General features: G+C 41.8%; 1 protein-coding gene across 1 annotated transcript in view; it reads left to right on the top strand.

Annotated features, from left to right (window-relative positions):
* The window catches only part of LOC134227759 (uncharacterized), a 64,239-nt gene extending 39,744 nt beyond the window's left edge, over nt 1–24,495 (top strand). The window contains exon 3 of the mRNA XM_062709436.1: nt 22,197–24,495. Within this exon, the coding sequence (XP_062565420.1) occupies nt 22,454–23,119 (666 nt within the window). The 5' untranslated portion in view covers nt 22,197–22,453 and the 3' untranslated portion in view covers nt 23,120–24,495. The remainder of the gene's footprint in view (nt 1–22,196) is intronic.
* Nucleotides 24,496–25,797: the final 1,302 nt, after the last annotated feature.

Raw genomic sequence — 25,797 nt, 5'->3', positions numbered from 1 at the left:
TAATGGATGGGCAAAAGAACTTTTCCCTTTCGACCTTTCCTTTCCTTGCATTCACGTCATCGATGATGCGTTTCACATCATGTTTCAGGCATTCTCTGCAGTACATGTCTAGACACTAAGAGAAATTCGTTTGGGTTTGTCGTTGGTTGGTGCTTATGCATTGATCAAGCCATAGTTGACGAACTTGCTCTTAATTCTCAACAAGGCAGATGCGATCACTTACCGGCCTCCATCTGATGATACGTCTGATGAGACGTCCATCTGATGATACGGCAATGCTGCTTACCAAGCACTACGAAGCCATTCCCGTGTTCCGCCCTCTTGCCACCACTGAGCAGTGTTGGTAAAAACTCAAATTCTCAAATCTCATCCACGATTCAAATCAAGCGCGAGGCAAACCTCACCCGACTCATGGCCCAGAGAATCGTCCATGATTCGACTCGCAATTTGCATCATTGCGTGATTTTTGCGTGTTCTTCTTCGTTAAATTCGTCGGAATAACTTTCTTTGTTTAAAAAAATGGATAACAAATCCATACGTAAACATAAAATACGCTTCGATTGGGTATTGACACTTTTTGGAGCGAAATCATTTTTCGGCGAATGAGCGAAACGATGCGATTCTGCGTGAAAAACTCATGCGCGATGCTCCCTATGCAGAATCGCAAGCGAGTCAGCTCGTGCATGAGGCTTCGGTGAGTGAGATTTGAGCATGATTCTACCAACACTGCCACTGAGTAGATGCGATACTTGAATGAGGTACCCCCAGTTGGATCCACTGCGCGGAATTCTCGTTCTCCTGTTCCTCGTTATCGTACCTCCTGAAAGGCTGCAGTTCCCTTTTGTAGCTCTCCAGCAGCATTCCAACAGAACTCAACTGTTTCGTGACCTTGGCGATCAGCTGGTCTTCCGTTATTGCTACGAAACTATTGGAATAGATCTTCCCGTTTAAGGTTTGTCCAATGTTTTTTAGCTATGCCAACTGGAAGACGTTGGGAGAATTGACGGTCTTCGCTACAACGTTCATCTTCAAACATTGTTTGCCGTTTTTCATTAGCACCCTCAGTCGCTTCTTCTAATAGGTGACTGCTTGTTGCTCAAATATTTCTGGCCTCGAGTGACCCTTCTTTATAACATTCCCCATCTTACCCCGGTACTTTTACATCATTTGACCTTTACATCGTCCTCGGACTTTCTCTTCAGCATCGTCGGGTGGCCTAAGCCAGTCCTTTCTCCAGAAGGGATGGGATGATGCCGGACCTATTTTATCCTACCAACACGAAATGCTTCAGGATGTTCAACTTTATCACTTCGGGTGGAGCTGGCAGTACGAACAAACCGTCAAGAGTAATCGCATGAAGAATCGTTGAAATAATTCAATTTTATAATGCATGCTTTACTTAAATTTATGCACCATGCACCATACCGTGCGATTGGAAGTAGGTCCGAATAAAATTTAAACAGTTGAAAAAATGTTGGTGATAATTGGAGTATTTTAACGTTGTTTCATCAATAACTGATTATTGTTGTTTCTGTCGATAATTTGATAGGATTTCCGTTAGTTTTTTTTTCCGAAGCTTTGATGTCCCTTCTCGAGGAGCTTAAATCCAATGAAGTCTCACTCTCTTCATGACACCATTAATGTGTCCAACACGCATATACGTCAAGTGTATTTAAGTCTTACAAACTTGCAAATGATTCTTAGTAAACGACATAAACTTTCCATTCGCACCAATCACCGCCAAACGACAACCGTCTGCCACCGAGCGGACTGACCATTCGAATAAACCCATTCCGTTGCAATAAATAGTGCGAAATCATTGATGTTAGTACTAATTACGACGCTTTAATTAACAATCGTGCGGTACTTTGCTCGCAATGAAACCCATTTCGTAGCAAAATTAGAATTAGAAACTTCACATGTGGGTTCTTTATGGCTTTATATACCCCCGAGCATAGAGGAGCGGCAGATCAACGCACCTTTACGACCCTGCATATACGATATCGGATTCTGTCGGTTGCGGCGGCGCTGCTGGCTGGTGGCTGCGGAAGCCCATTTCACACGGCACTTATCCGGTCGGTCATTATTGACCTTCGAAGGAGGGGGGATTGCAAATTCTCATATATATGCTGGGATCTCATCTCCCCCAAGCAGTCAATAAGTTTAGGTTCGTTACGCGCCCGTTTGTACTTAAAAATGTAATTAAATTAATGCGGGATAAGCTTTAACATTACTACACGATCTTACCGCTGCGGTTGTAGGCTTGGTCTCAGGTCGACAGCGCGGTCTAACGGTTTCCCGTTTGTACATCGTGAAATTTCAATCTAGCGATGAGTCAGCCTACCACCATAGGTGGCGTGTGGTGAGGCTGCGCGCTCTGTAGCCATGGCATTGCATTGTACCTGTGTTTTTTTTCTGCACAACTACAATACCAGACCCTCGGCGGGTACGACATTGGACAATATTAAACGTTGGCGAGCGTTGGCGTGATGGGTACATTATCATCGTCGTCGTCAACGTCATGACTCTGGTTCAACCAAATGCCAAGTTCGAGGCTTTTCATGATGAGCTGATCAATTGTCATAAGCCTAGACAGCGCGATCGCGAGTTGGTGGTAGAGTTGTGCGCCGGCAGTGCCATCTGTACAAAATATGTAGCTAAGAACGATTTGAAAGCCTTTTTGTGTATTTTTAAACGTTTCGCTCATCTAATGTAACTAGTTAACATTTTATATGTAAATAGCAAAATAATCTTCACGCCGCCAGTACCGAAGATCGGGAGCAAATGCGCGTCGGTGTGCAGGTCTACTTATGAAGGTAGTTGAACCGAGAATTGCGCGTGTTCCAACGCTAAGCTAATGATGGCAACCGACCAACGATGGTGTGGGCTCCGATTCTCACAGAGTGGGAACGGCCATCAAATGTGCCTATGATGGTGACACCTTAATGGTGATGGGAATTTTCATATAAACAACAAAATTACCATGCCCATTACATTGCTTTCAGGAGATAGAGGATGGCACTCCCGTGCGATGCGTTGCTTCCCGGCGCTGGGAACCCATCTAATTCCGACGATTTATAATTTGTTAACATATTCTTCTTAATGGTGATGGGGGCTTCCACTCCAGCCTCGTAAAAGTCAAATAAATTTAATTGTTAAATTGTGCCCGATCTGTGTTACTGCTACCACTCGGACTGCAAGCACGCACGCGGAAGAAGCAACAATTTGAGCAACAAACAGTCGCAGTTAAAGCACAAATTTGTACGGAGAAATAGAAATGGGCAGCGAATGGGGATATGATGATCCGGATGATTAACTTCCAGTGCGCGCAGGCTCGTCTTCTGCTTCACGTACCGCCAACCCAGGCGCAAGAAGCGTGGGTTGGACAGCAGCAACGCAACGGTTCGACGGAGGTTAAAGAACGAATTAAAACAAGCCATGCAGTGCAGAGCTCCAATAAAAGCTAGGTTTTGTCTATTAGCCTAGCCTATGGATCGTGTGCAGTGCGACGCATTACCGTGGGCGAAATGAAAAATTAACAGTTACGTATGAGGTTGGGCATGTGACTTTCCATTGACTTGTTGAAGCAGAGGATTAATATGAATTTTCAGTATTTAAGCTTTTGCTTTTTGTTGTCAAACTATCAAATGGTCGTGGTTGTGCTAAATCGCACCAAGCGCCAATGGACAATTACCCAATTTTACGCACAAATTATCCTGCAGCAGTTCTTATTATTCAAAAACCCTGCTGAATATTCTTCAACTCAGTAATCGAGAATATGATTTTCGTGCTCTTTTCATGAGCAAAATATTACAGGACACTAAATTAATGATTTTGTGTGTGTTACTTCTACGTGAAGTTAAACGATTTACAATGATATGGAAATGCTAATATCATCTTCAAACTTAGACGCACATGTTCATGATAGAATTAGAGCGAAAGTATAGATATTGATAAGCTTCCACACTGGTATTCGGGATGCATGAAGAATGTTTTTATAGAAGTCGATTTGATAAGTTCCATCAGGCAAATATTGCCCATATCACGACCTTCCTTCTGCAAAGCTCCCGTATTATAAAAGAATATCTTCATGCTTGCCGTATCCTAACGGAACTATCAACTCTATACTTTCGCCTCTAATTCTATCATGAACATGTGCGTCTAAGTTTGGAAGATGATATTAGCATTTCCATATCATTACAGGACAGTCAAAACGCATTTTCAACGTATGCATAAAAACACTAGAAGAGAGCTTTTTAAATCGAGAGTTAAATTCTGCTAACAGCATGAGCGAGACTATTTGAAAAATTATTTAGGAAGTTTGTAATTAGTTTCCCAAACACCAGATATGGAAAATTGGTGAAATTCAGGCAATTTTTCAAAAGTCCCAAATAGCATTGATTAAAGCAGTACCATATAGAAACTACTTGATTTTTAATACATTTTTGGCAATTTTGTGTCTTATCAACTTCTTCTGTATATTTAACATGTCAAAAGTTGCCTTTATGATCCAAAAAATATGAACACTTCGGCACTCAATCTATTGTTAGTATGATATTCGGATTAGGTACAGTTCTTGGATTACATTCACTCCTAATTTTTAATACATAACATTAGCCATTGATTGGAGCCGCCTATGACCGGTAAGAGTAAAAACGATCCAATTGCAGTGGAATCTCAGCTGAGGGACGCAATGCCAGTAATTTGAAAAATGGTTTCTTATTTCTTTCACGAGATTCGTTCACTTATCACTTTAGCAAAACACTCAATCTGTTTTTCCTGTTAATTTGGTTACGACCGGGCTCCTTCTAAATTTACAGCTACATCATCATTTTTCTCCGATTTCACTCCGGCCCCGTTTGACGGGTGCTCGCGCGCCCGCGAAGTGACGAACCGCGGGACATGTGGAATGTTGTTGACGCTGACGTTGATAGCCGCTCTCTTTCAGCTTCAATATAAACCACCTCCGGGGAGAAGGGTTAGACTCCAGCCAACGAAAAAAAAAACACCAACGACCGAACTGAACACTTAACAGCAAATCATCATAACTATCCGTCATATCGCAATCCACGCGCTTGTGGACCTTCTACGCTCGCGCGCGCGCGCATTAAAGTGCCCTCGCTGAGGCCCCACCACTCGAAACCATCACTTCTTCTTGTCGTCACAGGTCATCGAACTTCTTCAACAACGGTGGCTGGCGGAGGTGAGGTGAGGCACACAATCGACCTGATTCAGAACCTTGCGCTAAACTGTTCCAAAGTGGGTGCAGTGAGCCCCACACTTTGCTCTACTGCGGCTGCTGCTGCTGCATGTTCCATGATGAACTACTTCAGAGAGCCGCCAGACCAGCAGCGCAGGGTAGAGGGTCTTATGATTCGAATACCGAGAACCGTTGAACAAGCAGCAATGCTTGTTTATTACACACGGTTCAATTTTGCTTTTATTGGTTCGATGATGATCGTGTCGTTGTGGCTGGTTGTTCTGCCGCCCGAGCTGGGACCGTTTCTGAGTGCATTTCTTTTCGAAAGCGTAATTAACGACACCAGCTCGAGCTGCTGCACTTGCCCACTACTACTGCCCTACATCACCAAGCCGTTCGACGTTTGTTGTAGGGTTTGGGTAAGTTCGGAAGCAATAAAGGGGGGATTGTCGACTGGGTTGCGCTTTCAAACCGTTCCACTTGTTTTTTTTTCGTTCTAATGAGGATGTTATTGGAAGCACACGGAGTTCGGAGTTTTCGGATGACTACGCTTGTTACTAATGATGCGGGATATTATTGAATGACTATTTTCCGGGTTTTGGGTTTAAGACTGAATAAATGGAACTGATACGAAATGGAAAAGCTTTTAGTAATCATTTGAAAACATAATCTGATATTCCAAATTAAAAATTGTATTGGCAACAGAAAAAATGTAGGGTAAATGACAAACCAAAAGTCTCTTAGCCTTTTACTAACAAATTTTACTTGATAAACGTCTTCGAGGAGAGGAGAAGTTCATAAATTCTTTCTCTTTATATATTTTTAGTTTTTTTTTTTTTTTTTTTTTTTTTTTTTTTTAACTAATTTTATTTGCTAATTATCTAATACATGCATTTATCTCTTAGACTAGGTGTTCCGTGTTTTCTTAACACTATCATCCTTATTTGCTATGTTACGCTTTTAGATATTATTAATACATTTCAATTGCCTCTGGCAGTTACGATATTTCCTCTGGTTGAATTAAACCATGTAGGAATTACAATGTTTTCTACTTAAACTAAACTTAACCTAATTTATACTAAGGGTACAAGGAGCTAATCGTTGCAATAGAAGATTGCAACGATTTTTGTCTAAAATTGAAATTATTTTGTTGGACATTTGTTGCAATGTCTCAATATTAGAAATTCTATGAAGTTCATTGGTACTATACCACGGAGGTAACTTCAGAATCATTTTCAAAATTTTATTTTGAATCCTCTGAAGTGCCTTCTTTCTGGTATTGCAGCAACTAGTCCATATTGGCACAGCATACAACATGGCTGGTCTAAAATTTGTTTGTATATCAAAAGTTTGTTATTCTTACTAAGTTTTGATTTTCTGTTTCTAAGTGGTTTTTGAGCATTAATATATTTGTTTCATTTGGCTTGGAGGCCTTCATTGTGATTTTTAAAAGTTAATTTTGATCTAGCAGAAGTCCTAAATATTTAGCTTCGCTAGACCAATTAATTGGAACCCCATTCATAGTGACAATATGTCTGCTAGAAGGTTTCAAATAAGAAGCTCTCGGCTTATGTGGGAAAATTATAAGCTGAGTTTTGGAAGCATTCGGGAAATTTTCCATTTTGCAAGTAAGTGGAGAAAATATCCAAACTTTTTGCAATCTACTACAAATGACACGAATGCTTCGCCCTTTGGCTGAGAGACCTGTGTCATCTGCAAACAAAGATTTTGACACCCTGGTGGTAAATCAGGTAAGTCAGAAGTAAAAATGTTATACAATATGGGCCCCAGTATGCTGCCTTGGGGAACACCAGCTCTAACAGGTAATCTATCAGATTTAGAATTCTGATAGTTTACCTGCAGTGAGCGATCTGATAAATAATTTTGGATCAGTTTAATAATGTACAGAGGAAAATTAAAATTCATCAATTTTACAATCAAACCTTCATGCCAAACACTATCAAATGCTTTCTCTATATCAAGAAGAGCAACTCCAGTCGAATATCCTTCAGATTTGTTGAGCCGAATTAAGTTCGTAACTCTTAATAACTGATGAGTGGTTGAATGCCCATGGCGAAAACCAAATTGCTCATCAGCAAAAATAGAATTGTCATTAATATGAACCATCATTCTATTTAAAATAATCTTTTCAAACAGTTTGCTTATTGAAGAAAGCAAACTGATTGGGCGATAACTAGAAGCCTCAGCTGGATTTTGTCCGGCTTCAAAATTGGAACAACTTTGGCGTTTTCCATTTATCTGGGAAGTATGCCAATTGAAAACATTTGTTAAATAAATTAACCAAAAGGATAAAGAGCTCTCAGGAAGTTTTTGATAAGTATGTAGAAAATACCATCATCACCCGGGGCTTTCATATTTTTAAATTTTCTAGTAATAGATCTCACTTCATCCAAATTAGTTCCCAACGAAGGGTCAAAAACATTATCTTGGTTGAGAATGTCTTCGAAGCTTCGTGTAACCTGATCCTCAATTGGACTAGTGAGACCTAGACTAAAATTATGGGCACTCTCGAACTGCTGAGCAAGTTTTTGAGCCTTTTCGCCATTTGTTAATAAAATTTTATTTCCCTCTTTAAGCGCTGGAATTGGCTTTTGAGGTTTTTAAGAATTTTCGTTAATTTCCAAAAGGGTTTCGAACTGGGATCCAACTTCGAGACATTATTCTCAAAGTTGGTATTTCTCAGAATAGCGAAACGTTTTTTAATTTCATTTTGCAAATCTCGCCAAATAACTTTTAAAGTAGGATCACTTGAGTTCTTTGGTATTGCCTTCGCCTCACATTTTTAAGACGGATCAGTAGCTGAAGATCGTCGTCAATAATAATGGAGTTGAATTTAATTTCACATTTAGGAATTGCAATGCCTCTGGCTTCGACAATTAAATTTGTCAAAGATACGAGAGCATTATCAATATCACTTTTGGTATCGAGAGGAATATCAACATCAAAATTCCTATCGATATACGTTTTATATAAATCCCAATCAGCTCTATGATAATTAAAAGTAGAGCTGATTGGATTATAAATGGCTTCTTGTGAGATTTCAAATGTCACAGGAAGGTGATCAGAGTCAAAGTCAGCATGAGTTACCAATTGGCCACACAGCTGACTTGAATCCGTTAAAACTAAATCAATTGTAGAAGGATTTCGACTGGAAGAAAAACAAGTTGGTCCGTTGGGATATTGAATAGTATAATATCCCGCAGAACAATCTTCAAATAAAATTTTACCATTGGAATTGCTTTGAGCATTATTCCATGAACGGTGTTTGGCATTGAAGTCACCAATTACGAAGAATTTAGATTTGTTGCGAGTCAGAATTTGAAGATCAGCTTTCAACAAATTCTTTTGCTGCCCATTGCATTGAAAAGGCAAGTAAGCTGCAATGAAGGAAAATTTTCCAAAATTTGTTTCAACAGAAACTCCCAAGGTTTCAAAAACTTTGGTTTTGAATGAAGAAAATAATTTATGTTTGATACGTCTATTGATGACAATGGCGACCCCACCACAGGCGCTGTCAAGACGATCATTTCTGTAGATAAAATAATTTGGATCTCTTTTAATGGAGAGTCCTGGTTTTAAATAGGTTTCTGTTATAATGGCAATATGCACATTATGAACTGTTAGGAAGTTGAATAATTCATCTTCCTTACCCTTTAGAGAGCGGGCATTCCAATTTAGAACTTTCACACAATTATTTGGATCCATTGAAACGGAGTCCGATAACAATTTTTTGTGTGTACTTTATACCAACCTGAACAGCTTCTGGAATGGTATTTGCTTTGAACATTGCATCAATCATGTGATGCAATTGTTCAGTTAAAAATCAAAATCGGAAGCAGTCATGCTACCTGAATCGGCAACATGACCATTATTTCCCGTTGGGACATGGGTATAAACCTCATTTTGAGAAGAGAAATTTTGTCTACCAGCAGCGATGTTTGCATACGTAGGTACATTCGAAAAGGAATTTACTGAAGTGCTTGCTACCCGTTGACGAGCGGCAAAATTTGTTTGTGAATTGTGGTGGGTATGAATTGCTCGACCGGTAACTGGTTTCGAAATTTGAGCGTTTGAAAAATGTCTACCCGTCGAATCTGGGATCTGATTGGAATTCTCCGTCATCAATTTTGCACGGAAATTCAAAACTTTTTTGCGTGAAGGGCATTCCCAGAAATTGGATTTATGATTACCCCCACAATTTGCACACTTAAATTTATTGGAATCTTGGCTGGCCCAATTATTACTTCCGGTCTTTTACTATACTTAGTATAGTAATAGTCAAGCATTCGTTCTACATATTACTAATATGGGGGGTAAGCGTGGTCAATTGTTATAGAATTTAAAAAGAAAACGAATGCTAAGACCAAGTGCCACCGGTTGACTCCAAGCGGGCCAGTGTAATGTTGGGTAGTTGTGGTTTAACAAAATAACTAATAATATAATTTATTTTACCACGCACAATTTTAGGATTGTTTCTACGCATCATATTATTAGAAGGTTTGTTTTCAGTATTACTTAGCGCAAGAGAGGGTTTAAACTCTGCGTAACATTGCATTTATTCCCCGATTCAGTGAGTAATGGCAGTTTCGGGGTGGTAAGGATATCATTTTGATAACCAAAGTTGATTTGAATAATTTTCCACTGGTGATGCTAAACTGATAAGCGGAATCAACATCTATCTCTCTCTATTTTAGTCACGATCTTTCGATGTCATAAGTGATCAGCACTCATAATATTACTTAATGTGGAGGGCACGCATAGAACATATTTTTGACGCGTGTCAGCCGGCTGACTCGGGATCGATAAGGAGTTTTTTAGGTTTGGTGTGATTATTTTAATTCAGTTTGATTATTTATATTCTTAGGCAGCAAATGATAGGGAGCTTGTTTCTCAACATATCGCGACGCAGGAAACATATTGTGTTGTCTAGTTGTATGATTCAAATCTTCGTTGTTTTATTCATTAAATAAATAGGAGCAATGTAGCAATGTGATTTGCACTTGAGATTCGAAACGGGTAGAACTGGAATTAAAAATCAAATATTCTAATAGTAGTGAAAGAAGTCGATTGAAAATACCTACCTTTATGCAATGCATATATTCTCCAATTATTATCGTAAAAACGGTCTAAAGAACAATCACTAATGCTTTGGGGCCAATGATGGAGGCCCCCTCATTATTTTTTCGTTACAGACGACCGGCTTTTGAAGAACAGCAACATCCAACATGGAGTTTCAGTTGACAGAGAGGCATGGAGTTGAATACATGGATCTAAGAGATAATCGTTATCCATCTACGTGGAGTTACTATACTAACCATAAAATCATTGTCTCGTTTCAGCAAACGTAAATCTTCTCAACTACATTTCCCTATCCTATCAACTCTCTTTTCTTTTAATGTATCCGATACTTGTGGGACTGGTTAAACCCAGCGCCTGCTTGTGGTTGGAAGCCGGTGTACTATACGGTCTAGCGCATGATAACGGTGAAGGCTTGGTAGGTCTTCACCTAACTTAAGTGTAGATGGGCGAACGCTGTTGGCCAGGGTGAAGGCTGATAAATTACAATTACAATTACAATTACAATTACAATTACTTGGACTGGTGAAAATCCAAGTAATTCAGAAATTTCAATTTTAATCTCATCCAGTGATTTGTCATCACTGGGCAGACCTTTCAAGACGACTTTGAACAATCGCTCAGTTTTGTCGTCGTATGTGAAGAATTTATGGCGCTTCTCAGTTAAATACTGGAGAAGACGTTTGCGATCGTCAAAGGATCCCGGCAAAACGCGGCAGTCACCCTTCCTAGCTATCTGAAATGAAACCTTGATCCCCCGAAGGTTACTCAAGATTTCATTTCGAAAGCCAGAAAACTCGGCAACAGATACCACAATTGGCGGAATCCGTTGTTTCTTCGCATGAATCGAATCACCTGGGCTAGAGGTAGATTCGATTTCCTCAAATTCGTTATTAATCAAATCGAACTGATTGCTCAGTTCGATGGGAGAAGAAATAATGTCAACGTTAGATTTAGAAGGAATATCTGAAGTCTCCAGCTTCCTTCTATTTTTTCCGCGCTTGGGCAGGACGGTCTTGAAACCTTGTTTCTTTGAAGGAAGTGGAGAATTCAGAGACTCCCCTTCCTCTTGTTTTTATTAATACTCATTGCTGAGCGTGGAGACGTGACCTTCTTAGAGGTTTTTTCCCAGAACGGTGTCCCTGCAGGATTACCACCGCTTGTCGGAATTTTACTTCCGCAAACGGGTCCAACGTAAAACGAAGGCACGGGTCCTTGCAAAGATCGTAACGGGATCAGTGGGTAGAAATAGCGCTAAGAAGCACCGTTGAAATTAAAATAGCTTCGGGTAGTATTAAAAACTTCCTTCCGCAAAGAGAAAGAACCGCACAGCACGAAAGCACGATGCGGTCTGATATATATTTTTAGTATTTTTTGATTCTATGAGTCTCTATGATTTTGGAAATCCTTTTCATATCTTTTCATCTGTGAGACTTAATTCAAAATTTCGTGATTTATTGTATATTTAGGAAAACAATTTGCCAATCTACATTTTTCTAAAAGTATGGAAGTTTTGTTAATAGCTAGGAGTGATCCGTACTCGAATCTTCTAACAGTAAATTGTTTGGAAAGCTCTACTATTCCAGTGGAGAAAATTTGGTTATGATCAGTTTAGACTTGAAGAGGTTTCCGACCCTTTTAAAAGGACGCTTCCAACCCTTTTGAAGGAAGTTTTCAGTCCTCTTAAAATAAGAATTTCGAAACTCTTCAAAGGAGGCTTCAGAGCCTATTAAAACAAGGCTTCCGAGCCTCTTGAAACGAGGCTTTCAAGCCTCATAAAACAAGGCTTCCGAGCCTCTTGAAACGAGGCTTCCGAGTCTCTTAAAAGGAGGCTTTCAAGCTTCTTGAAAGGAGGCTTCCGAGCCTCTTGAAAAAAGGCTTCCGAGCCTCTTGAAAGGAGGCTTCCGGGCCTCTTGTAATTAGTCTTCCGAGCATCTTATAATTAGGCTTCCGAAGGGGGGTGTCCAAGCTTCTTGAAGGAAGCTTCGAAGCCTCTTGAAAGGAGGCTTCCGAGCCTCTTGACAGGAGGCTTCCGAATATTTTCAAAGGAGGCTTCCGAGCCTCTTGAAAGGAGGCTTCCGAGCTTCTTGAAAGGAGGCTTCCGAGCCTCTTAAAATTAGGCTTCCGAGCATATTGAAACAAGGCTTCCGAGCCTCTTGAAAAGAGGCTTCGAAGCCTCTTGAAGGGGGGTTTCCAAGCTTCTTGAAAGGAGGCTTCCAAGTTTCTTGAAGGAAGCTTCGAAGCCTCTTGACAGGGGGCTTCCGAATCTTTTGAAAGATGGCTTCCGAGCCTCTTGAAAGGAGGTTTCCGAGTCTCTTGAAAGGAGGCTTCCGAGCCTCTTGAAAGGAGGCTTCCGAGCCTCTTGAAATGAGGCTTCAGAGCCTTTGGAAAGGAGGCCTCCGAGCCTCTTGAAAGGAGGCTTCCGATCCTCTTGAAAAAAGGCTTCCGAGCCTCTTGAAGGGAGGCTTCCGAGCCTCTTAAAGGAGGCTTCCGAGCCTCTTGAAAGGAGGCTTCCGAGCCTCTTGAAGGGGGGTTTCCGAGCTTCTTGAAAGAAGGCTTCCAAGTTTCTTGAAGGAAGCTTCTAAGCCTCTTGAAATGAGGCTGTCGAGCCTCTTGACAGGAGGCTTCCGAATTTTTGAAAGACGGCTTCCGAGCCTCTTGACAGGAGGCTTCCGAATCTTTTGAAAGACGGCTTCCGAGCCTCTTGAAAGAAGGCTTCCGAGCCTCTTGAAAGGAGGCTTCCAAGTCTCTTGAAAGGAGGCATCCGAGCCTCTTGAAAGGAGGCATCCGAGCCTCTTGAAAGGAGGCATCCGAGCCTCTTGAAATGAGGCTTCCGAGCCTCTTGAAATGAGGCTTCCGAGCCTCTTGGAAGGAGGCTTCCGAGCCTCTTGAAAGGAGGCTTCCGAGCCTCTTGACAGGAGGCTTCCGAGCCTTTTGAAAAGAAGCTTCCGAGCCTCTTGAAAACAGGTTTCCGAGCCTCTTGAAAACAGGTTTCCGAGCCTCTTGAAAACAGGTTTCCGAGCCTCTTGAAAGGAGGCTTCCGAGCCTCTTGAAAGGAGGCTTCCGAGCCTCTTGAAAGGAGGCTTCCGAGCCTCTTGAAAGGAGGCTTCCAGCCCTTGGAAGGAGGTTTCCAGAGCCTCTTGAAAACAGGTTTCCAGGCCTCTTGAAAGGAGGCTTCCGAGCCTCTTGACAGGAGGCTTCCAGGCCTCTTGGAAGGAGGCTTCCAGGCCTCTTGAAAGGAGGCTTCCAGCCTCTTGAAAGGAGGCATCCAGGCCTCTTGAAAGGAGGCATCCGAGCCTCTAGGGAGGCATCCAGGCCTTTTGAAAGTAGGCTTCCGGACCTCTTGACAGGAGGCTTCCGAGCCTCTTGAAAGGAGGCTTCTGAACCTTTTGAAAGGAGACTTCTGAGCCTCTTGAAAGGAGGCTTTCAGGCCTCTTGAAAGGAGGCTTCCAAGCCTCTTGAATGGAGGCTTCCGAGCCTCTTGAATGGAGGCTTCCTAGCCTCTTGAATGGAGGCTTCCTAGCCTCTTGAAATGAGGCTTCCAAGCCTTTTGAAATGAGGCTTCCAAGCCTCTTGAAAGGAGGCTTTCGAGCCTTTTGAAAGGAGGCTTCCGAGCCTCTTGAAAGGAGGCTTCTGAGCCCCTTGGAAGGAGGCTTCCGAGCCTCTTGAAAACAGGTTTCCGAGCCTCTTGAAAACAGGCTTCCGAGGCTCTTGAAAGGAGGCTTCCAAGCCTCTTGAAAGAAGGCTTCCGAGCCTCTTGAAAGGAGGCTTCCGTGCCTCTTGAAAGGAGGCTTCCGAGCTTCTTGAAAAGAGGCTGCCGAGTTTCTTGCAATAAAGCTACTGAGCTTTTCGAAAAAAAAGGCTTTCATGTCTCTCAACTGGAGGCTTCCGAACCTTTAGATTCTAGATTTTAGTTCAGGAGCATATTATTCAACATTTTGTCTCGATCAGGTAGATTACATTGAAGATTTTGTTCTTTTGATCTATGCCATTTTTATTTACACTGTACGAATTGGAGTGAATAAGATTCAAAAAATTTTGATCGCCATAATATATTCGCCATTACGCATTTTTTTCCGATTTCCCATGGATTTTTTTTTGGGTCAACTCAATGTTTCAAATCCAAAGGTAAGTAATTACCACCAACAAATTGCGTAAAAAGCGACCCTTGTGCATCTGTTATTTTTTCTAACTTTTTATCTCTTTCCTCTCACATCTTACACCACATTTCTCACGTTTCTTTTTTTCAACTTTTCTATTCTCACTTCTTACTTATAATTTCCGCTTTCTTATTTATTATTGTATTTATTTACTTATCATGGTTTTATTTAGTTTTGACTCAAATCCTGAACAAACAGTTCTTTTGAATAGTTAAGCGAGAAATTACTGTTGGGATACAGAAATAATAGCGAGCAACGACTACACTGAAAAATATAACTAACGGGTCTTTAATTAGCATTTGGTATTGTCTAACAAATGTCTGTTTAAAATAATTGTCTCACATTGATCTTACCGTAACTCGTTTTATTGTATCAGCCGATTCTTTGACTTATTTAAGGTAAACTTTCCCAATGAATCAATATTTTGATAAAACTGTTACAGTGTGAATCGGCATGAAGAATTGAGCTGATGCTGTTTTAAAATCAGGTGAATATCAGACCAATATCATGTGCGTCACATTTGCGATTTTTGTTTTGAATTCAGAGGCATAAAAAATGAGAGTTCTTGATTAAGTCTAAGAAGCGATTCAGCTAATACAATTTTTTGACAGAAAAGTAAATTGTATGGGCGGTTAGAAAATAAAATGATCTTGTAGAAAATTTCGATGGATCTACAATGAACTTCTCACTGGAAAGACAACATAGTATTTTCTGATTATCTAATCTACCCATCGAATTGAAGCCATCGTTTTATATTCCTCAATCCTCAATGCAAAATAAATGTTTGCAACCAACTACCTGATCCCAGCGAACCATCCGTTAGTAAGTGGCAAGCGTTTCCAATCAATCAAGCGATTTGTCAGAACTGCTTCGCACCATTTTTCCCAATCCGATCCACCCGCCTCCATGCCCTATGGAGTAGAAAGCGGATAGCAACGCAAGCACTGATGCTTAGCCTGCTCATGGAACTCAGATCGCCTCCCTGTTGGATGGGATGCTACACAGCATAACTGTAAAACCAACTCCACCCAGTGAAGATCACGACCGACCGACCAACAACGAGAACAAACGAACCCCGGCTGGAATTCGTTCAATGTTTACAGGGTCACGTTCGCTGGCGCGGCGGGGAGCCCCCTACAAGTACGTTTGTACGGCGGAGCGGGATGTAAATCTGCATACACCCTGTCCTGTGCTGTGGCCCGGTCAGCTGAAGCAGATCACGCGGCCACAAAGCAGAGTCATCAACGCTCCTCGCAAGCACCGGACGACCATCATCACCACCGGGGCGCGCACCAAAGTGATTTATTTTGAATTATTCTTTGGACGTCCCGATCGCGGCCACCGATCATAATATGGCACAACACAACGCGGAACGGGTAAAGTAGCTCTTGTCCGTTCGTTGCACGGCAGCAGAACGACAGCATTGGTCAATGCACTTTCAGATTATATCATCATCATCAACGTCAGCGTCAATGTTGCTGAGGCGAACAAAAAGCTTCAGAGGAAATGTGAACAATTTCTTCAACTGACGAGCATCTGCAAAGAAACGGCCGATCCTCAATGCACTCTGGTAAGTAGTTCATGAATCTTGCGCTGTGTTATGTTGGGGGACTCGCTCGCTCTCCAGTTCGATGATTTACTGGAAGTAATTAAATTTATATAGCTCGTTCTCGCCATGCGTTGATAATTGCTTTACGACCGACGTTGACGACGAAAACGTCAAAAGCGATGCATGGGTTACACATCCGAAGCCTGGAGACTGCACAAGTTTGGCAACGCAAAGGCAGGTCCCGTTTGCCAGCAGCGGTCGGTATTTTTCGAGTGAGATAAAATGTGACAAAGGTGAATGACCGAAGCTGGGCCGCGAAAGCTTGAGGCGCGCGATCGCAATTACAATTCTTGCAAGCGCGACGCGATTTCTGCGTTCTGGAGGCTGCTGCACTGCAACCAACGACAACGCCGGCCGGGCGGCGCAGCGCTCTATACGTTTAATGGTTTAATGTCACACTCGATGCCCAACCCATAACCGGCGGACGGGCACCGATTCAGGCCAAACCAGTTCAACCGGGTCGAAACGAGTCACTAGCGATACGCTATTATGTTATGTAACGGCTGGGTGTAAGCTTCGTGCGGCTGTTCAATAAACCGGAAGAGGAACGGCTTCGTTCCAGCGTGGAGAACGAGTCCAGAACCGAATCGAACAACAAAAGGGGGGCCTATAAAATGTCGAGCTCCGCGAGAGGCGTGCGCACATATTTAATTCAGCTGATCAAGCGCAAAATCGACGAGATGATACTGAAATATGGTCTCGTTTGTTTGCTAGAGGGGCGGAGTGTAAACGCGGTACGCGTTATCCATGTATTATCGCAACTATTGCAACGAGGAACGCGTGAGTTGGCGCGTAAATTATCATATGAATCACTCCCTGTTCGAAACCAAAGTCTATGATATCGTACATAAAAGCTAAGCTGATTGACTAGCAGTCAAATCATGCCGGTCACTCCACAGTAAAGAACTTTCACCCCATCGGACGTGAGCTCAACATGAGTGCGGCACATTTATTTATTCTGAAGCGATCTTTCCGACTTGACAGTGTGCGCTAGCGGCGGTTCAATCCCGCCGACTGCGCCGAGCGCCTCTTTGGCGGCGGTCTTCATTTCACTTGTCTTTCACGTGTTTCACAAATCAGTCACAACTATGCCATGTTTGCGAGTGATGCTCTTCTCTCCGGAAAGCAGCTTGCGGCTAGCTTTCTCGCTGATCTTTGACAAATATGATCGCATCATCGTTTAACCGTGAGTTAGTTAGCTGTCGGTCGCTTTTCCTGCCTATGTTGGACCGCTGCTGCTTGCCTGAATTGCGGAAAACTGTGCTTTTGTATGTGCGTTCGCGGTCGCTCTCGCAATTACGGCGGAATATTATGGCCTCATTACTGCAGCACTATACAGTACGAACTGTGGGATAGGTGCTCCATAGCGTGGAGCATCGTACCGCGACGGTGTTGTTGTGGTTCCTGGTTGGAAGAAAGGCAGGTAAAATTTACGATCCAGGTTCAATGTCAACTCAGTCCTGATGATAGCTGGTGGTGGAGGCCTGTTAATGCGCAACGTATGAATAAACAGGCGGCATTTCAGCTAGGCACTATGCGTTTAGAGGAATGCATCAGTGTCAGCCAGCGGTCACAGCACTCCCACATATCTGTCATCTGATCCGGGTCAATTACCATTACGGTGGATTCCGTTGCGTTTGATGACATTTTTAACCCAGCTGGTTGGGTGCATCTGAATATTCAGCCTATCGACTGCATTCTATGAGAAATAATTGCTGGTCAGAATATAGCAATGACAACCACACTTCTCCCGGTACGGATCGTCCAGACATGATGGCAGGGATTCGAATTTTGCCATACGCGCAAGAACCATTTATGCTAACAACTTTTTATATAAATCAAATCATCAATATTGTGTAATTCTCGGGTACTTATTCAAAAGGACGTATGTGATTTTGTAAACAAAGACTCAAACGTCGATTTGTCCAATCTGAAGGCACTCCCACGCAAACCATCACCACGGACAGGTAGGGGAAGCCTTCGGCTACCTGTTGGTGGTGTTGGTTTGCGTGGGAATGCCATCAGATTGGACAAATCGACGTTTGAAATCTTTGTTTACAAAATCACATACGTCCTTTTGAATAAGTACCCGAGAATTCAACATCGCACATATCAATCGCTCAGCATGTTTGCATTGCTTACACTCGCGACTCACCTCGTGAGGAAGGTAGAATTGACTGGCTGTGAATGTGTATCTTGTACGATGCCTACTATGATCTGTCATGTGAACAGAGATGCCAGATACAATTTTCATAAGTCTGTATCAATCTCAGCAAAATGACTGTATTTGTCTGTATGAGGTTTATGAAGTACAGGAATTAGAAAATTTCAACATTACCCAACTTTTGACAACATAGAATATTGATCATCTAGGTTCCAATAATCAAGAAGTCGGAATAAGTCTTGTAATGTGAAATGAATTCTTGAAATTTATTTTCTCTCGCCGTAAAAAGCAACCTCAACAACTTGAAGGTAATGTTTTACTTCCCGAAAAGAAAAATATTCTTCAGTTGAATTGTGTAAACTGTACAAGAACGGCTTCGTCACGGCAAATATCATTTGAGCACAGGATTTGCTTGTGCAAAGATATTATCCCAAATCAAAGAGCACTCTGGAAAGATATTAGGGGATTCACTTAACGGCGTAGGTTGCTGTGTATCTGTTTATGGAAATGTTTCATAGGCGATTTGAAATATGTCCCTTGTGAATGAGTGTGAAACATTTCTATAATCAGATACGCAGCAACCTTCGCCGTTAAGTGAATCCCCCTATTTTCTTTTAGAGCATTTGATGATGATCCTGATAGCCAGCGCAGTACTAATTTTCTTTACGTTGCAAATGTGTTGCTACAACAAAAGCCTTCAAAAAAGGTGTTTCCATATATCTCTCATCATTTTATCAATATCTTTGCTCAAAAGATCATGTGATGGGATCGATTGCAATGCCTTTTCACACAACTTGGCTTAATATTGCATTTTATCAATTTTGTATACATATAAACAGTGTGAATCCTAAGACGAATCGATCAATGAGGAAATCTGGGAAATCAGTCAATTGTTTGTGAGTTATAAGATTTCAAAGGAAACCTCAACTCATTTTGATTATTATAGATAGAAGAAGAAGTTTTACAATAATATGCATATGTCAGCCAAAGTTTACTGTTCTTACCATACATTTACATAAACGGCTAACTGAACTTTCTTATTTTTAACGGACTAAAAAGCGCAAAAGAATTCCGTTCGGAACTCCGAAAGAATTCGGTTTGGATGAGAAGGATAAAAGGAATAATTCCGTTCGGAAACCAAAAGAACGGAGTCCGTCTTTTGGTTTTACAAACGGAACTCTTTTACACTTCCGAGCGGAACTATTATGGGTTTTTGAACCGAATCCTTCTGCGCTACCGGAAAAATCCTTCTTGGACCCCAGAAGCCCAGCAGGACCCACACGGAAGTTCGAAAACATTCCTTTCGAAAGTCCAAAAGAATTTCGTTCGGAAGTTCAAAATAATTTCGTCCAGAGGCCCAACAAGATTCCCGAGCAAAAATGAATAAGTAATTGATAACAAATTCTATTATCCAATTATCGAACATATTGATAACTGAACTTGTTATCATTTTGGCTGAATTAAAAGCCAACATAACAAAAATGATACCAGAATTTTGTTCCTCAAATAACTACATGAAAACAAATTAGGTTATCACTGATACCATATTGATAACACATTTTGTTATACATGTTATTTACTCAAATAACTGATTTAGTTATTATTTAGTTATCAGCCATCACTGTTTTATCGACCAAAATAGTTAAAGTCCCAGGAGTCGACCGTACTTTCATCTCAACTAGTATAAAACCGTACACAACTCGATATTCTCATGAGTCGACCGTACTTCCAACATCGACTATTGGAGGTTTGACTCCAGATGATCTTGCCCGGGTTTATATTTTGCGTTCAAACCTAGGATCGTATGCTCCGGGAGCTGCAAGGCAATTTTAAGTACTACTACAACGCTTGATGCTTAGATACATGTTTCATTATTCAACGACACCTGGAATGAAAGTAAATTTAATAGGCATAGTATAAAACAAATAAGAAAATTTCAACTTTTGTGCAAATTGCTTTGTTGACAGAGAAATAAACAAATCGTTGGTAAAGGGGAAAATCACCGCCTGCTTAGACGAAAATTTCAGTTTAGTGTTTGAAAACAGTTCTTGTCACACATATTCATAGCATAGGTCGGGTACATTTAGCAGAAGTTAGTATAGTGCCTTGGAACAAAATAACAACTTTCATGATAATTTTTCAAGGCTTCCGTTGATCTGGAAAATTTATCCGCAGCACGTGCTATCAAAGCATTCATCGCTACAAACCAGCACGTGATAGTGAATTTTTCAAAATTATCAAAGTAGCTTTTTTGCTACAGGTATGTTTTTCTTAGTCAACTATCTGGCGCTTATTTTTGATTGCGACTAAAAATAGGCGGATGAAGTACAGAAGAATTTCATCCGGGAGCTCTGTTAAGCAACTCAAAAGAATACTGCTTTGTGGGTCCAAAAGAATTCCGTTCGGAAGCCCTAAAGTATTTGGTTCAGAAACATAGAAGGATTCTTTTCGGGAGCCCAAATCATTTCGTTTGGAACGGACTTCTTTTGGGTTTACGAGCTTCTGGGTTTTTGAACCGATTCCTGTCGCTCTTCCGAACAAAATCCCTTTGGGGTTTTTCTGATAAAGGATTCTATTTGAAATCCCAAAAGGATTCCGTTCGGAAACCCCTGTCCAGAAGCAGAAAAAGATTCCATTCAGAAGCCCAGAAGACTCCAATCGAAAGTAAAAAGTAATCCTTTCGAAAGTCTAAACGGAATCCATTCGGAAGCCCAAGAGAATTCGTTTCGAAACCCCAAAAGAATTTCGTTAAGAAACTCAAAGGAATTCGGTTTGTAAACCTAAAAGGATTACGTTCGCTCACATTATTCCGTGCGGAAATCCAAAATAACGAAACGGACGTCTTTAAGGCTTACGAGCGGAAAAGGAATATGGAATAGAAAATTTTTGGGCTTCCGAAAGTGATCCAAAAAGGATTCCGTTTGGAATCCCAAAAATATTCTGTTCGGAATCCGAAAAGAATTTTGCTCAGAAGCCGTCCGACAATGATCATGTTTACAGGCCGGTCCAATGCCATACAAATATGATCTCCGTGAAATAAACTGTCGACTATGATTTTAATTTTCAAATAAGTCATCGAAATCGGCACACTTAAGCACCTCAGTATGTGATAAAGGGTTTGGAAAATTGAGAACGAATGCAAATGAAACTTTTATCTTAGGTACAGGAGCACGAAAGCCTCTATTTTCAACGTGTTGCGCATTTACACATTAGAAATTACAAAAAATGATAGAATAATGAATTAAAGCCTCACCTCTTGAACCGAAATCCGTCCGCGGTGGACGGATTTCGAATCAAAGGATCAAAATCCGTGCAGCTTTTTTTTAAACTAAATATATAAGTTGTAGCAGAATAATTGACTAAACTACCACTGTAAATAGTTAAATAGGAACCTTGAGAAGCGATGGCTTTGATTTGTATTCCGCTCATCTTACTTCATTAATCGCAATTTGCAATTAAACCGCACTTAATTTTGCAATGCAATTTCTCATAAGAAGTGCGCCAGAAACTATGCGTTTCATGGGTGGCGATTTGTTTTTGATTTATGTTGTTTTAATTTCAAAGCCTACTTTCCATCTTAATGGCTTAAAAGAAAATAAAAAAAATGTACTGACTGAAGTCTGTCGATCACTAAACGAGAATCCAGCAGCTGAGACATTGCTATACTTTCGATGAACCTCATTGAACATTGTATCAAGATTTTGATAAACTTACTCGGTACTCGATAATAATAATTTTTGCCGGTCAAAAATTTCCGAATTTCAATATTGTTTCACCAATTTTAGCTGTTGGATTTCCTGCGAAAATGTTGCTGTTTGTAATGATTTGTAAGCTATCAAAATGTTGTCTTTACTGCATTTTCCCTTACAATCATTCTTACAAGCTGAATTTAACCCTTCTTACACCCTATACTTCTTCCCATCTAACAATAGTACTAACTGTTTGTTTCTTCTCTTATCTTTCCAGATATTCATCGTCTAATCTTAAGAACATTCACATCTTAACGATACTCCTGATCGAGCAATACTGTACTTCGTAATTATATCGCTAAGTTAGAAACATAAGCGCACTGCAATCGTACTCTACACGGCAACGGCAATCACCTTAACAAGGAGCGACAAGGCTGTCAACTCAACCAAATATTAAGTTATCAGTAAGCTAAGGAACCCAAATCCATCCATCCGCCCCTTCCGTCCATCGTGACACACAAACAATCCGAAAATATGTTACCAAGCAATCAACACCAGCAGCAGCATCCCTCGTCCCAGCAGCAGCAGCAACAGTCGGCCGTTTCCCAGGCCGAACAGCAGCACCTGCTCAACGCGGTCGGCATGAGCGCCGCCTACACCGCCACATCGACCAGCTACAGCATGAGCTACCCGGTTGTGCCCGGGCACCATCTCAACGAAAACAACAACCTGGTGATGCACCCGTCGTACGGCAAACCGGCGGCCCACGTGGCGCACCAGCTTCCACCGGCATCGCTCATCACGCTCCAGCCGGTCACCCTGGACGGTCACCATCCGTCCCTGCACCATGTGTCCGGACTGGGACAGCCAACGCACACGATCACATCGCTGTCCCAGTCGGGACTAGGCCAGCAGATGATGCCTTCGTTGGCGCACGCTTCCCAGCAACCGCCCGGTTCGCAGATGTCCGGCGGAATGCCGGGTCACTCGTCATCCTCGATTAGCGACCCGAACGGTAACGACGATGGTAGGTCTATCCGGTTTTCGCTGTTGCGGGTGCAATTTGGATATGGTTTTGCGGAGGGCGTAAGTGCGAGCGAACTCATTCTCATTACAGCAGGTGTCAAGACCGTAGGCGATGGGGTTAACGTGTTCAACAGAAGTCCTGTTCCACCCGGTAGAACTCGGTTTTTGATATGAAGCAACAAAGAAGAGAAAGAGAGAGGGATGTGTCAGAATGTTGTTTTCAGAATCCCGGTTTAGAGGATAGTTTGAAATTTCTGAATACTTGATTTCAGATTTCAATTGACCGAAAACTTAACCGCCCATAATAATGAATGCCCACATATATTTAAATTTCGTTTTCTGTGTCACTATTCAGTACAATAGCATTTCGTAGCATCAGAGAAACTCAAATGACGATCCAACATAAATCAATACAATGTTAAGACCCGGAAATCTCGAACAATAATCTGAAAACAATATCGCTGTTCAGAAATTTCTTTGACTAGAAGAGGATTAGTTTCACCGGCAAGCGGAAACCTGCACTGGGCACTAACAAAATTTGTATATAGCGTGCTAACAAGCGTCCGGCAGGTTCCCATTGTTCGTAAAAAAGATCCTCCTTGGAAGTCCAAATCCCCGTATTTCGTTTCGCTCGAACGACGACGAAACGCAGTGTCGGGGATTATCTTTCGCATATCTTTCCATCTTCTCCGATCCTTCTTTTGTTGTTTTCGGTCCAGAACTGTCGGATCTGCGATCTTCGCAAACGGGTGGAACGAGGCAATTAGCATCAACGCATGGCATCCCGCCACCATCGGCCGAGTGAAGCCGGAGCACAACCTGAGTCTCTCTATCAACCATTAATCGACTAACTTGGCATGAGAGAAGGCAACCGTCGCATCGCATGAACGGAGGGGGCCCCGACTTATCGACTAAACCTTCTTATGGACTGACACAAATACAACACACTTCATAACTAACCGACTAATCCGGGCGGGTTGCTCATCCGCCCGCCCACCAGCAAAGGTACCCTCCATCAGGTAAATCAGGTAACCGAGAGGCCTGCGTATCGTCATCATAATCGTTATCGAAAACGACCAATAAAACACAAAACGGACCGAAAGGTCAATCGCTTCATTTGGGATTAACGTTTTTCCTAGCATGGCAAGGAAGAACCGTTGCGTTGAGGCATCGCGCGCGCCCGCGCGATCGATCCGTTTTCTCGATCGCTCGAGGGTCAAATTAGAAGCCCCAGCGCGTCCGCGTAATAACTTGGTAATATTGGCAAACAACAAACCACTTTTCACTCCGCCGACCGACCGGCCGGCCGTGCTGCTGTTGTGTTTGTGCGGTCTACTTTCTAGACCTTCATCAGACGGCGGACCTCTTCACTCAATCCTGAAGAAAAGGCAGCTAGAATTCGCAGAAACGCCCGTTCGATTTGCGCAACCCGTATGGGGATGACGCCTTAAGGGCAGGAACAGGGGGTATCATGGTATGGTACTTCTGCGAACTGCCGGCCGTGCAAAATTTGGACCCCGAGGCGGTCGGAGAATGTTCGCGCTCGATTTCGATTCGTCGTTGGGTCTAGTAGAACTGATCTAAGGGTGGTGTGGGGGAGAGGGTAAAGAACTGTATGTTCGGCCGTTGCAAGGCGTCGGGTTGTATTTATAGGCAATTATGAGCGTAAAATTGCACGATAACAGTTGCCCCGGAGGTAACTAACGAGCCCGGGTGCCACTGCTTTTGGTAGCCGTCGTTCGGTCAGTAATAGTCAAATACGTCACTATTGTGGCTATATTTACCAGCGTGGTTGGAGCAGTTGGATCTAATTTCTCAAATGTTTCACGAACGCATGGTAGATTTGATTTTTTTCATTTTATTGCCATTGAAATTGTTTACTAGCAATTCTAGTTTGATGTGGATTTGGGATTTTTTTACTTTTCTTGTGCTCCATATTGTTCGATTTAAATCAAATTTCAAACACTTTTATAAAAAAAGTTTATCCGCCTGACGTGGTCCTGCATAGTAGGCGAAAAGCGCGTTGTGATCTGCCCATGCGAAATTTTAACACTAATTTACTCAACTTTACTGTTGATTTTCGCAAGAGAAAATTTCATATGAACCCGTCGGAAACTATAACATGTCTGCTAAAGGGATGAAAAAAAAATGAAATTTCATTCAGACGTTTTCGAGTTATGCGGGTACGAACACAGACTATTTTATTTTTATATATACAGAAGGAGTGCAGAAGATATTCCAGATTTTGCTGAAGCGAAAGGCTCTTTTCTAGCTCTGCTTGCAAAGAAACAATTTCCAAAAGGTAACCGATCATTAAACCATTCCAACCTACTTCGATTTGATTTGTCGCTGTTCATTCGATCTACTTCAAGTTGCTTGAAACGTGTTGTAGGAAGAAAAAACTGTCAGAAATATGAAAGGTGAAGTTCTATTTGGCTAGCATTTTGAAATCGGAATTTTTTGACGCCAAATGTCTTGAGCCCTTAACCGGGTTCCCAGCCCATTTTTAATAGGGAACAATGGAACAACATTCTCTGACGAATTAAACTTGTTGCGAGTGAATCGGTTTAGGGTAAGTGCCAAAATAAAAGTTGAGATTATTTTTGCTCACACACATACAGACATTCACACACACACACGTACACTTGGTGGGTGCCAATGAAAATCGAATTTCAAAAACAGGTAGTGCTCAAAAGTTTCATCTCCTCGAAAAAAAAGTCCCTATGCAAAGTTTGAGCTTAATTGGACTTCGTTAAGTGTTTGATCAAAGCATCAACGTTTGCCTGTTTTCAAATACGAAAAATTTCCCAATGGAAGGGGGATGCTATACGAGAAAATTTTGAAATTGATTT

Source organism: Armigeres subalbatus, chromosome 3 (assembly GCF_024139115.2).
Source record: "Armigeres subalbatus isolate Guangzhou_Male chromosome 3, GZ_Asu_2, whole genome shotgun sequence".
In the NCBI taxonomy this organism is placed as follows: Eukaryota; Metazoa; Arthropoda; class Insecta; order Diptera; family Culicidae; genus Armigeres; species Armigeres subalbatus.
The sequence above is the reverse complement of the archived record's forward strand: the minus strand, read 5'-3'. Positions and strand labels throughout refer to the sequence as shown.